Source organism: Myotis lucifugus, unplaced genomic scaffold (assembly GCF_000147115.1).
Source record: "Myotis lucifugus unplaced genomic scaffold, Myoluc2.0 scaffold_255, whole genome shotgun sequence".
In the NCBI taxonomy this organism is placed as follows: domain Eukaryota; kingdom Metazoa; phylum Chordata; class Mammalia; order Chiroptera; family Vespertilionidae; genus Myotis; species Myotis lucifugus.
Genome location: NW_005871303.1, coordinates 1677808 through 1691047, shown reverse-complemented (window position 1 = coordinate 1691047; position 13240 = coordinate 1677808). Strand labels below are relative to the sequence as shown.

The 13240-nt window shown below is 59.3% G+C and overlaps 2 protein-coding genes across 2 annotated transcripts in view; both read right to left on the bottom strand.

Moving 5' to 3' along the window:
- LOC106698875 (scavenger receptor cysteine-rich domain-containing protein SCART1-like) overlaps positions 1–4064 on the bottom strand; it is an 8431-nt gene extending 4367 nt beyond the window's left edge. Inside the window, exons 1-4 of the mRNA XM_023762666.1 lie at positions 3839–4064; positions 2984–3298; positions 222–527; positions 7–82 (exon numbers count right to left, since the gene is read on the bottom strand). Coding sequence (XP_023618434.1) covers positions 7–82; positions 222–527; positions 2984–3298; positions 3839–4064 — 923 coding nt within the window. The remainder of the gene's footprint in view (positions 1–6; positions 83–221; positions 528–2983; positions 3299–3838) is intronic.
- A 248-nt stretch (positions 4065–4312) lies between these two features.
- The window catches only part of LOC102433494 (scavenger receptor cysteine-rich domain-containing protein SCART1-like), a 13085-nt gene continuing 4157 nt past the window's right edge, over positions 4313–13240 (bottom strand). The window contains 11 exon segments of the mRNA XM_023762665.1: positions 4313–4411; positions 4585–4607; positions 4718–5041; positions 8427–8573; positions 9052–9186; positions 10049–10363; positions 10437–10496; positions 10659–10973; positions 12667–12981; positions 13053–13174; positions 13176–13238. Of these exon segments, the coding sequence (XP_023618433.1) occupies positions 4313–4411; positions 4585–4607; positions 4718–5041; positions 8427–8573; positions 9052–9186; positions 10049–10363; positions 10437–10496; positions 10659–10973; positions 12667–12981; positions 13053–13174; positions 13176–13238 (1918 nt within the window).

Sequence of the window (13240 nt, the reverse complement as noted above, 5' to 3'; positions counted from 1 at the left end):
CCCCACACGCCGTCCAGGGACACCTCCACGCGCCCATCACAGCGGCTCTGCCCATCCCGCAGCCGCAGGGCGTGGCGGAGACCTGGGCAGAGAGGCGGGGGCGTGGGAGGGGCTGGCAGGGGGCAGGGGCGGCACCCTCGGCCTGGAGAAGGGAGAGGACCGCCCCCCGCCCCAGCCCCGGCCACTCCCAGCCCCTCTGCCCATCGCTCTTGCTGACCCACCTGAGCAGACCACGGAGGCCGAGTTTCCCGGGGCACAGGCGGGGGCGCCCAGGGTGCTCACTGGGCAATTCCACAAATAGGGCTCTGTGCCCACGCAGTGAAACCTGTCGGGCCAGAGGGGAGCGCTTCCGTGCCCAAAGTGACCTCCTCGGGGCGCGGCCAGGGCACTGCCACAGTTGAGCTGGTGGCAGAGGACGGTGGCGTCTGCCAGGTCCCAGTGGGCGGCACAGAGGGGTGCCCAGGCCCCCTGAACCTGGAGCTCCACGCGCCCCTCACAGCTGCTGCTGCCGTTGACCAGCCGGAACCCTAGGGTGGGGGTGGGAGGGTTGAGGAAAGAGGGTGTCAGCATTGCTCCCGACCCTGCAGACCCTTCCTTAATGGAGGCTTCATTCAACACAGCCACTCCCACACTGGGGAAGGACAGCTGAGCGCAAGTAAACATCTCTGGGGAGTGACATCGCTGTCAATGGCAGATAGAGAACTCCAAGATGGAGCACCCTCCACTGCAGTGATGGTTAACCTGGGGAAACAGGCAAAATCAGCTCCTCCAGGAGCCTGACGTGCAAGCAGAAACAGGATCCCAATGAGCAGCGAAGTGGTGGGATGCTGCCTCCGTGCAGGCAGGAAGGGGAGACTGAGGCAGACCCGCTCTCTGCACAGCTGCTGCTTCCACTGACCCGCCAGGCCCCTGGAGCAGCAGAGCATCACGGCCTTGCTCTCAGGCCCATCACTAGAACCTCAACCTACCCTGCACCCTGGAATTGGGAAGGAAAGCCCGAGACATGGCAGAGGAGGGAACCCCCAAACTGCACCTCTCCTCTAAGTAATGTTTAGGCTTATTCAGGGACATGGAAGCATGCCACACACTGATAAATCTCAGAGAGAAGTGGGGAGGGGGGCGCACGGGGAGAGATTAACCAAAGAACTTATATGCATAACCCATGGACACAGACAATCGTGGGGTGACGGCCTGGGGAGGGGATGGGAGCGGGGGGAGGGGGGTCAATGGGCGGGGGAAGGGGGACTCTGTAATACTTTCAACAATAAAGATGAAGTTTGAAACACAAATAAATAATGTTTAGGCTTGTAAAACTGTCATAACCAACTTTTTTGAAACTCTAGCATCTAATCAAAAACTTACAAGAACTAAGAAACACTTAATGAAGCAAAAACTTGGCAAGTCTGGCTCTGGCAGGCAGGAAGGAATGCTAAGGCAGAGTTGAAAAAATGGCCTGCCCCAGCCTTGAAGCTATGCTCCAACAAAGAGCTAATATGCAAAGACTGGACGAATCTTATGTTTTATTTGTTTTGCATTTAAGAAAATCTCTGTCAAATTGCTATCACCACTAAGATAACAAAAAAATAAAATAAAATGAAAAGAGACCTCATTGGTCACACACGAGAAAGAGTAGAGTCTTTACACCAAGAGTGTAAAAAGTCACTTAACAAACAACTATGACCCACAGCAATTAGCAGCAACAAACAGTGGGTGGGAGAATCTGATTTTTAAAGTGACCATACTATAGTAATTTAGCAATGTCTCCTTCATGCAAAGTATCAAGAAACTATGACACATTCACATGGAAAAAAAAAAACAGAAACTGTCCCTGAGGAAACGAAATCATTACACTTACTAGAGAAAGACCTTACATAAGTGTCTTAAATGTGCTCAAAGAGCTGAAGAAAACCAGTTTTTTTAAAAATATATTTTATTGATTTTTTACAGAGAGGAAGGGAGAGGGAGGGATAGAGAGTTAGAAACATCGATGAGAGAGAAACATCGATCAGCTGCCTCCGGCACACCCCTCACTGGGAATGTGCCCATAACCAAGGTACATGCCCTTGACCGGAATCGAACCCGGGAACCTTTCAGTCCACAGGCCGATGCTCTATCCACTGAGCCAAACTGGTTAGGGCTGAAGAAAACCAGTTTAATGAAATCTCATGACATAGGGAATTTCAATAAAGAGATATCAATTATTTTAAAAGGAACTAAAGAGAATTTATTGACTTTAAAAATAAAATCAATGGAGCCTGGCTGGTGTGGCTCAGTGGTTGAGCATCTACCGATGAACCAGGAGGTTACCACTGATTCCGGGACAGGGTACATACCTGGGTTGTAGGCCTGATCCCCAGGGTGGGGCATGAAGGAGGCAGCCAATCGATGTTTCTCTCTCATCAATGTTTCTATCTCTCTCTCCCTCTCCCTTCTCTCTAAAAATCAATAAAAACATATTTTTTAAAAACTAAACAAAGCATGAGCATCTCAGTTGATGCAGAAAAAGCATCTGACAAAATCCAACAGATTCTCATGATAAAAACACTCAATGAACTAGGAAAAGAAGGAAAGATTCCTCAGCATGATAAAGGCTGTTTATGAAAAACCCGCAGCTAACATACTCAGTGGTGAGAAGCTGAAAACTCCCACCCCTCAGGTCAGCACTCCTTTCACCACTGCTGTTCCACATTATCTTGAAAGTTCCAGCCAGAACAATTAGACAAGAAAAGACGTAAAAGGCATTCAGATTGGAGAGGAGGAATAAACCTGTCTGCTGAGGTTCATAGTGCTCAGGGCCTGAAAGACATGATCTCTACAGAAAATCCTACAGACTCCACATTGAACGATTAAAGCTAATACATTCAGGGAAGTTGAGGGCACAGGATCAATACACAAACTTTAGTTGTATTGGCTATATACTGGCAACAAACAATCCGAAAGGAAAATAAGAGACAATTCCCTTTACAATTACATAAAAACTTACTTTCCCCTGAGCACCTGAGCCCAGCGTCCTGGCCATGCCCACACTGGTGCCCAGGCGCCCGAGGGCAGTGGAACAGCAGGGACTCGTTGCCCGCACAGCGGAAGGCCTCCGTCCACACGGACCCAGAGCCCTGGCCGAAGTGCGCGCCCGGGGGTGTGGACGCGGCCATGCCACACTGCAGCTCCCGACACACCACGTGGGCTGTGGCCTGGTCCAGGTCCTCATCGCAGACGGTGCCCCAGGTCAGGCCACGCCTCACCTCCAGGCGCCCAGCACAGGGGTGCTCGCCGCCCGCCAGCCGGGCCTCAGTGTGTCCTGGGGGCAGACACTGGGCTGAAACAGCCCCTCAGGGGCAGGGCAGGAGCTTTGCAGGCCTTCCTGCCCTCCAGTCCCATGGGGAGGAAGGACAGGAGGACCAGAACCACCTGGCTGGGCCCAGCCCTGAGGGGCACCGGGGTACGTGGGACCTGCAGGCGGGGAGGACCCTCCCGTCCCTCGGCATCTCACTCCTATTCCGACAGCAAACATTCACTTCCCACCCCCTGGGGCTCCACCAAGCCCGGGTTAGTGAGCACAGCCCCCAGGCCCATGACCCAAAGGGCCCAGGGCTGCGACGTCTGCCCCCGCCACACACACACACCCTCCCCTGACTTGGACTCTGTCTGGCCAGCACTTTAGTCACCTGGTCAGTTTAAACCCCAGCACTAGCTGCACCCAGTACCTCCCAGGGCAGGGATGCAGGCTGGTGGCAGGGCGTGGACAATCCCCCACCCCCCACCCCGCCTCTCTAGTCAGTGGATGTCCCCCGAACACAGCTATGAAAGGATGCCTCCCTCACAGACCGCGCGTCCTTACCTGAACACACGACCGGCACATCTGTCGGCAGGCTGCACTGGTCCTGAACGTTCAGATTGAACCTGCAGTTGAAGATGCTGGACTCTGTTCCCCGGCAGGTCACGACCTTAGGTCCCCAGCCCCCAGAGGCCCCGGTGAGGTGGGGTCTGGACGCCTGGAGCACGGGGCCACACCCCAGACTCCTGCAGAAGACACTCGCCTCCTCCACGTGCAAACCGCACGTCATACCGGAGCTTCCAGGCAATCTGATCTCAAAGGTCCCCGTGCAGGGGCTGCCTCCGCCGCTGAGCCCCACTTTCGCCAGCTTCCCGCCTGCAGAGGCACAGGAGCCCGCCTGCTGCTCACCTGAGCCCCACTGGCCTGGGGCGCGCACCCCACTCTGCACACAGTGGCTCCCGGACAGAGGGTTTGGCATCTGGGGAGGCAGAGCCCTGGGTTTCTCTGCAGAGGCAATTCTTTCCCGCCCAGGATCCCTCAGGGGGGCGGCTGCTCCCCCTCCTGCTGCCCGAAGGCCTCCAACAGGGGACAGCCGGACTGAGCTCCAAGCACTCCAGCTTCTGGGACTTGGGCGCCCTGGGAGCCCCGCCAGAGCAGAGGGGCCAGTGGGAGAGGGAAACAGGCTCCCTTTACTCTCGTGTGGTCCCCCTGGGGCCCAATGCTTGACCATTGGCGGGAGGAGGCAAATGAACCCCGAAAGGGCTGCCCTGGGTGTGCAACCCGCAGCTGGGAAGCACAGTGCTCCCCACCTGGGCCGTCCTGGGCCCTGCTCCTGTGGGGCCAGGACAATGCCATGAGGGCCTGAGGGTCACAGTCCTGGGTCCTGGGCTTTCCACCCGGGGGCTGCCTCCGACATGCCCCCTCCTCACCAGGGCCTCCTACCTGTGCAGTGGACCGCACCGATGCACTCACACGCACAGCCCTCCGGCTTCTCCCACGACCCCGGGGCGCAGTCCCAGAGCGAGGCCTCCGAGCCCTGGCACCTCACGCCCTGCAGCAAGGAGGGCTGCCTCTCCTGGGGCCACATCACGTATGTGGGCGCCACGTGGGCCCCGCCGCAGTCCAGCTGCCTGCAGACGACCGCCGCCTCCTGCAGGCCCCAGTGGTCCCCACACACGGGGCCCCGCAGGCCGCCGAGCTGGACCCGCACCAGGCCCTCGCAGCGGTTCCCGCCTCTCAGCAGGGCCACGGACTCTGCCTCGGGGCCTTGGGACAGAACACAGGGAGGTGGACATCGTGCGTGGCCCGCTCGAGAACTTTTTGTCCAGAATTTTCAAAAATTTGAAATCGAATTTTCGCCTTCCCTCCTAATCTGTACCCTTCACTTCAATTTCCGCGTTTGCTCACGCTCGGTGTAGATGACATTTACGAAAGAAAACGGTAACAAAAAGGAATGGCTAAGGACCACTTCCTGTGGCTTTTCCCACATGCACAGGTCATGATCGCTCGCCTGCAAAGGGCTGAGACAGCCCCCCCACCCCCAGGCCCTGGCCGAGCTCCCGGGATGCACACACCATGTGACAGTGTCCCCTCTCTTGACAGACCGTCCTCCGAGCCCCCAGCCCTCAGGACAGCAGCACTCACCCGCAGGGAGGGTCCAGCAGGCCAGGAGGAGGGGCCACAGCCTCAGAGGGGACGATGCCATCCCTGGGCACCTCTGTTGCTGAGCCCCCTCAGGCCCGGGAGGTGTGCTCCGCACCGGTGCAGGCGGTGGACTCCAGCTCAGCGCTGAGCCGTCTGAGAAGGAAGCCCGTGAGCCCCGCCCGCCTCCCCCGTATCAGTGTCATCAGCTGTCACGTGGAGCAGAGGCTCAGCCGCCAGGCCTGAGCCCAGGCAGCCCCGCAGCACGTGGCGAGGCCGGGGCTGGACCTCCTGCAGGGCCAGGTGTGAGACAGGCGGGCGAGCGACCACCTTGGAGCCAGGAGCCAGCGCCGTGGGAGACGCGCCTTTCTCTGCCTCACACGAAAGGCGTGTTGATGAACACGGATCGTTCAATGTGTCATCAGGACCCAGCAATTGGACCAAAGCCAGCAGGAACGTGCGTGACCTGCGACCGGCAGCAGGAAGGGAGGCAGACACCTGTCTGCGAGGAGGGAGTCCTGGAAGAGCAGCCTCGCGTCCAACCGGAGGAACAGCACTCACTGCAGACGCGTAGGGAGGAGGCTGGGAAGCCCTTTAACAGGCCGGTTGGACTAGTGCGTACGTAGCACATGTTTCAGGTGGGAAACACACAGGAAGCACGAATGTGCACCCGATGCATCGCTGTAGCTCATGCTTATGTCTGTGCCTCTGTTCAAAGAAAAGTTCTCAAAGGATACAAACCAAGGAGAGTGGATGCATTCATTTCGGAGTGAGAGAATCATGGTTTTCATTTTCTTTTTGTTTATTTTACTGTGCATGGTTGTGTGTGTGTGTGGGGGGGGAGGGCAGTTCATTTTCTTTCTTGGTTCCATGAGTTCTAAAATTTATAATCATGCCCTGGCCAGTTTGGCTCAGCGGATAGAGTGTTGGCCTGCGGACTGAAGGGTCCCAGGTTCCATTCCGGTCAAGGGCACATGCCTGGGTCACAGGTTCGATCCCCACTAGAGGGCATGCAGGAGGCAGCTGATCCATGATTCTCTCTCATCAATGATGTTTCTATCTCTTGCCCTCTCCCTTCCTCTCTGAAATCAATAAAGAGATATTTTAAAAAATTATAATCATGTGTATTATTTTCTAACCAGAATATCATCAGTGAAAGTTACTTTCCAAAAGATTTGCCAGAGAAGCAGTTTAAGAGAGGGCAGCTCGGTCCTCCTCCCCTTCCTGAGAGGGAGGAGGACCCTGTGGGCAGGACCCTCTGTGCTGAGGCTCCGCCCCTCCCACACCGCAGCCTGGCCAAGCACTTAGCCCAGCTCCCAGCTCGGACCTTGGGAACACCCAGCATGCACCCCGAGCCAGGCTGGCCACCTCTTGAGGCCGGAGGGAGGCTCCTGTGTGTGTGCACGGGGGTGCAGGGTGAGCTCAAACATCCAGGACACTCCTTCTTGTCCCCCAAGGCTCTGTCAGGAGCTGTTCCTGCCACATTCCCAGGGCCTGGCAACTAGCCTTCCTCACCCACTTCACCCCAGAGGCCCCGTCCAACCTCTGTGGACATCACCCCATCTCCTTCACCGGGCTTCCTGTCCAGAAGGGACTGACTTTCATCGTCTGCAGCATAGTGGTCCTGGAGACCACAAGCTGTGCCTCTCTCACAGCCCAGGGGGTGGGCACAGGGGGAGGACTGGGGGTGGGAGGCAGTGCTCAGAGAGAACCCCCAGCCGCTGGCCAGACCCTCAAGGGAACCCTGAGAGCTGGGCGGTAATCGCTGCCATCACTGGGAGACCCTATGATTAAACCTGGTCCTTCCCAAGACATTTACGTGGGAGAGTGAGTCAGCAGAGGTCAGATATGTGGTCATGTGTGAACCTATCCCAGACCCACACAGGGAAGAGGACACAGAGAAACACTTCCCACAGAGGGTCTCCCATGGCGCCGGCTCCTGTGAGGTGTGGTCAGGGAGGTGTGGTCAGGGAGGTGTGGTCACAAAGGGCTTGGTGGGTCATCAGGGCAGGACAGCTCTGGGTGCTGGGGACCCTGGCACAGCACCTGAGCCAGGGGGAGGGCTGTCTGCAGGCGAGAGTAGAGTGGCCAGGAGCTCATTCACAAGGAGCCCACCCCACACCCTGTAGAACCTTCGGACAAAAGGCTGTGGGTGAGGAGAGTTGAAAACACTCAGAGCCCATATCAGACCAGAGCGAGGCAGAGGGTTGGGGGGTCGAAAACAGAACCTGGGGAATATTCTGAGGTGAACGAATGGATGGATGCATGCGTTCAAAGGGAGTTTAATGGCATCTTTTTTAGAAATGAGGAACATGAGAGCCCCCAGGAGTCTTGCTGGTGTCCCTGATGGCCAGCTCCTGGGCATCGCATCCTGCAGCCGGGGCCACCGCGGTTTTCCGTCCCAGCCTGCACTCTGGGGCCCGGAGGGTGCGGAGTCCACCTGCACTTAAGGGGAGAGACATGCATGGTGTTCTCAGCAATTCCGCGGAGCCTCCAGGACGTCTGGGCCCTGGTTGGTCATTGCACCCCAAAGCCAGAGGGGCAGACAAGGGTGGACAGTGAGTGGGGGTGAGAGTAAAGCGGTGCTCACACGTGTCTCCTCCCGCCATCCGCTCCCCCCAAAGCTGGCTGGGAATAGGGTTCTGGAAGGACTCTGTGCACAGCCATGAAAAGAAGCCCAAATAAAAATCTAGGGCCCTCCCTCAACGCCACGTCTGCTCATAAGATTCCAGGGTAACAAGCAACTCTGAAGGGACAGCCGCGTATCAAAGCCCAAGCCGGACAGCAGTGAGAGTTACAGACACACAGAGAGGGGGCTCCTGGGATCTTTAAATGTAGGCGCTGGCCAGAGCAGAGCCGTGGACATAGGAGCAGTACAGCAGCACAAGCACAGCGGACGCCAAGGCGCACAGGTGCACACCCACGGAGCTCAGGGCCGTCCCCTCCTCAGGCTCCTCCTCGGGCTCCTCCTCCGGCTCCTCCTCCTGCTCCTCCTCCAGTTCCTCAGGGCCTGGCTCCGGCTCCCAGGCATCATCATAGTCCTCTTCCGGCACCAGGTCCCGGGGCACACTGGACCCTTCGACCTTCTCCCCCATGGGGACAGCTCCAATGTCCTCATAAACAGCTTCCGAGGGCCGAGTCCCCAGCATTCCAAAACCTGCAAAGGCCACACCCAAACCTGCAGTCCTGACACTGCTGCTGTCTAAGGCCACAGCTGCCGGCCCCCCGCAGGGTGGGACCCTTGACCCCTCAGCTCCTCCTGCCTCAGGAGCACAAGGAACACACACTTCTGTGGGCACCAAGACCAGAGAGCTCCCCAGCTATTCAGGTGACACAGGAATGGGGAACCCTCGAGCCTGTCCCACCCCAGGCAGCCCTAGGACTATGAATCTTCTCACCCAGCTCCTCTCAGAAGCAGAGCAGAGCCCAGCGCCCCCTGTCCCCGACAAGTCGTGGGTCACTGACAAGTCGTGGGTCACTGACAAGTCATCACAGGGGAGATCGGGTGGCACCCAGCGTGCAGGGCAGTGACCAGGACAGAGAGGGCCTGCAATAGGCTGGGATCGCAGAGTGTGCCCCCAGCCCTCCCAGCCCCAGGCCCTGTGTCACCCTCATAGGCCGTGCCTACCACCTACCCCTGCAGGCTCCTCTGCGGTACCACTGCACCCCCAGGATCAGGGAGACGCAGCCCAGGAGGGTGCCCAGAACGAAGCAGAAGATCATGGGCAGGGTCCCAGCCTTGAGGGAAGGCAGTGGGGCCAAGGCAGGGCCTGTAGGGACAGTGAGAGGTGGGTCTTCCCTGAGCGCTTGCACTGCCTGGGGAATTGTGACCTCTGGCCTGGACCACCTGAGTGGGGGGGGGAGGGGTACCCAGAGGAGAGATGGGCCTTGTCCGGCTCCTCCCCCAGAGTTGGCCCTGAGGGGGTCACCCAGCTCAGGGCCAAGGGGGAGGAAGCAGAGGGAGGGGCAGAGGGGCAGCTCCTCCGGTCCTGACAGCCACTGCCCTCACCTGTGCTTTGGACATAGCCACGTTTCTAAGAGGCCACAGCCACGAGGGCCAAAACCTCCAGCTGGCAAGGGAAAGACCCCAGAAGCAGCTGGGGCAGGGCCCAGGCCTGCTGTCCCTCCTCACGGCTCTCCACCCGGCTGGCGCAAGGACGGGCAGCCGTGTTCCTCCAACCACAGGGCGTCTCCGGCACTGTGGCCCTGCCCCCGAGGAGACCCCAGGGCGCCCCTCCTTGTAACCCCATTGCAAGCTCCTCTGGGTCAGGGTCAGACCGGTGGGTCAGGGTCAGACCGGAGGGTGTGGATTGAGGCCTGAGGAAGAGCACACCTACCTGATGCTGGTGGGAAGACCGTGGACGGGCCAGACCTTGGGGCGAGTAAGAAGAGGCGGCCACAGTCCTGAGGAGCCCAGGCCCTCTGAGCAGCGCCTGAGCCCCACTCAGCCTGAGCCTGTCATGTCTTTGAACCCCCACAGAGGCAGCCTGTGCCCCACCCCTCGGAGGGACCTAGCACAGGGGCCGCCTCGGGGCCATGGGAGCACCCACAGTGGGGGGACACGCCAGAGGAGCTCTCCTGAGACCCCCTTCCCAGCCCCTAACTACCCCCCCTTGCCTCCTGCCCACTCACGGGAGCAGCGCACGCCCGCGTCCTCCTTGTGCCCACAATCCGCACGTCCCCAAGGCTCCGCTGGGCAGCCCCACAGGGACGCCTCGCTGCCCCGGCACCCCACCTCGTCCAGCCACACAGGCCCTGAGCCTGGACCAAAGGCGGCCCCGGCCAGGGCGCTGATGGCCCTGCCACAGCCCAGCTGGCGGCACACGACCTCCGCGTCCGCCAGGTCCCAGGCATCGTCGCACACGGTGCCCCAGGAGCCCTCGTGCCAGAGCTCCACGCGGCCGGAGCAGCTGTCCTCGCCCCCGCGCACGCGCACGGAGCCTTCCTCTGGAAAAGGGGCTGTGGTCACTGCAGGGCGGGGCTGGGGTGCGGAGGGGCAGGCAGAGGGGCAGGGGAGTACCTGGGCAGCTGCGGGTGGCTGAGCAGTTGAGGGTCTCCCCGGGGTCCTGCGTCGTTTTCGCTGACAATCCTATTGGATTAAACAGGGGCCGTCCCAGAGTAAATGCCCTGAGAAGCTTCGGAATGAAGTCTGTGAAGCCCAAGCGATGCCCGGGCCCGCAGCCATGGGTCAGTGGCAGCCCCTGAGGGTGCCCAGTCCCGCCAGAGCCCGCCAGGGGCCCACCTGTACAGGCGATCCAGATCTCCTCTCCATGGGCACAGGAGCGCGGGTGCCACCGGGCTGAGGGGCACTGCCATAGCGTAGAGTTTTGCAGCCTGCGGCACTCAATGTTGTCCACCCAGGAGACGCCCAGGCCAGTGGGGACCGGCCTGTTCTCCAGCCAGCCCTGCTCCCCACAGCCCAGCTGCTTGCAAATGATGGACAAGGAGTTGTCCTTCAGGGAGTTACCGCACACGGCGCCCCACGTGCCGTTGTAGAACACCTCCAGCCACCCAGCACACTGTTGGGTGCCCCCTTGCAGCCTCAGGGCCACGAACTCTGCAAGACAAGAACAGTCAGGCCAGGGGAAGCTCTGAAGGAGGGGCCCCAGCACTGAGACCGATGCCGCTCAAGGCCATCGGACCAGAGAGGCCCTGGCATCGACCCCGCACCCCCACAGCCATCTCCCACCTAAGGAAGCAGCCAGCAGTTAAGCACAGGTCACCAGCGTGAAGCCCAAGTTGTAACGCCTTAGCAGGTGTGCCAGCTGATTGTCTAGAAACCCAACCTTGGAAATTATTTGAAATACAAAATAATATTTTTGCATAAGATGACCAATTTAGCAGTGACTATAAAAATTTAGAAAAAGAAAAAGAAAAAAGGAATTAGCCCGGAGCACTGGGACACAGCACCAGTCCAGGCTGGCCAGGGTCCATGGACCGTCACAATACCATTGGCCAGTGTAATTCCAACAGGGGGACTAAATATTGCCACATGTCAGAGTATTAGACAATCCTTTAAAATTGTTATGAGCGCCTATATACCTATATACCAGGGTCAATGAAGAAAGTTGGGTATGAATTGCATGTGACAGTCATAACTAAAATAGGCTTAGAGTAAACACGGGAAGGAAATACATCTGTGACACGTTACAGAAGTGGTCACAGAGATCTGCCTGTGTCCACGCTCCTTGCAATGAATGAGTCTATTCCCCACCCACCCAATCTGGCCTCCAGATTCTGGCCAACGGAGTGAGTGGACAAGAGTGACCGTGCTGTTCACGCCTGGGCCTCTTGCTGTGGAACCTGCTGCCAGGCTCGGTCCTATCAGAAACAGAGCGTCCCCCACCCCTGCCAAGCTGGTCCCCAGCGGCAGCAGCTTCCTGGGAGTCCACCAGTCAGAGGAAGAACTGTAAGGACATGAAAAACACAATGACAGCCTGGCCAGCGTGGCTCAGTGGTTGAGCATTGACCTATGAACCAGGAGGTCAATGGTTTTATTCCCAGTCAGGGCACATGCCTGGGTTGCAAGCTTGGTCCCCAGTAGGGGGCGTGCAGAAGGCAGCTGATCGAAGATCTCTCTCATCATTGATGTCTCTATCTCGCTCTCCCTCTCCCTGTCTCTCTCTCTGAAATAATAATTTTAAAAAAAGAAACAGAATGATTAAAATAGATGCAATCTTCTAAACATAGTTTAGGAAAACTTTCCTAAAGCAAAATAGGAACCAAAAGCAATAAGAAGAGATCACACTTGGACACCCAACCCCTCCCCAGGCGTCTCCAGGCTCACGCCCCCAATCAGTGGCAAAATTCTGTCCCTCAACCACCATCACACCCAGACAAGGACCCCATAAAGAGCCTCAGACGTGTGTGAGCTAAAAACCTTAAAGATACTCTGGAAAAAGCCCTGCAGCCCATTAAATACACACCCGAAGACGCTGGCACAGGGGACCCGGACGGAGTGTGAGGTGACCTTCTGAGGAGGGGGAAACCGCAGGCACCACAGGAGCAGGCGCCCCTCTCCGCCCCCACCACGCACCCCCCACCCCAGGCCCCGCCCGCCAACAGGGAAAGGTGTTGGTCCCGGAGCCGGAGGACACCGAGCATCCACTGTGGAGTTCTCCTTGCGGGGAAGAGCGGAGGCCCTGGACACCGGAGCGAGCCCGCAAAGAGCCAGTGCGCGCTGTTACCACGAAGACGCCACGACCCTCAGATACCCGCTGCCCAGAAAGAACTCAGATCCCGGGACTGACCTGAGCAGAAGACGCCGGCGTCCTCCTTGTGCCCGCAGTCGTGCTGGCCCCAGCCCCCCGACGGGCACTGCCACAGCGCAGACTCGTTGCCCTCGCAGCCCAGCTCGTCCATCCAGATGCGCCCGGACCCGGACCCGAAGTGCGCCGCCCCCAGGGCGCCCAGGGCGTGGCCGCAGCCCAGCTGCCCGCACACCACGTGCGCGTCCCGCAGGTCCCAGCCGTCATCGCACACCGTGCCCCACGCGCCCCCGTGCAGCACCTCCACGCGCCCCGCACAGCGGCCCGGCCCCGCGGCCAGGCGCACGCGGCGGCTCCCTGCGGAGACACCGGGTCAGCGCGGCCCCGGCTCCGGGCGGACGGAGGCGCGGGGCCGGGGCCGCACTCACCAGCGCACACCACGCCCGCGTCCCGCCAGGTCCCCGCCGGCACCAGCCGCGACGCGGACACGTTGCACTGGGCCAGGCGGGCCTCGGTGCCCAGACAGCGCACGCGGCTCAGCCCCACGCCGGGCCCCGCGCCCGGGGGCGGCCGCCTCGTAGGCCCGCTCCGCCTTCTCCGCACATGGTACGGCCCT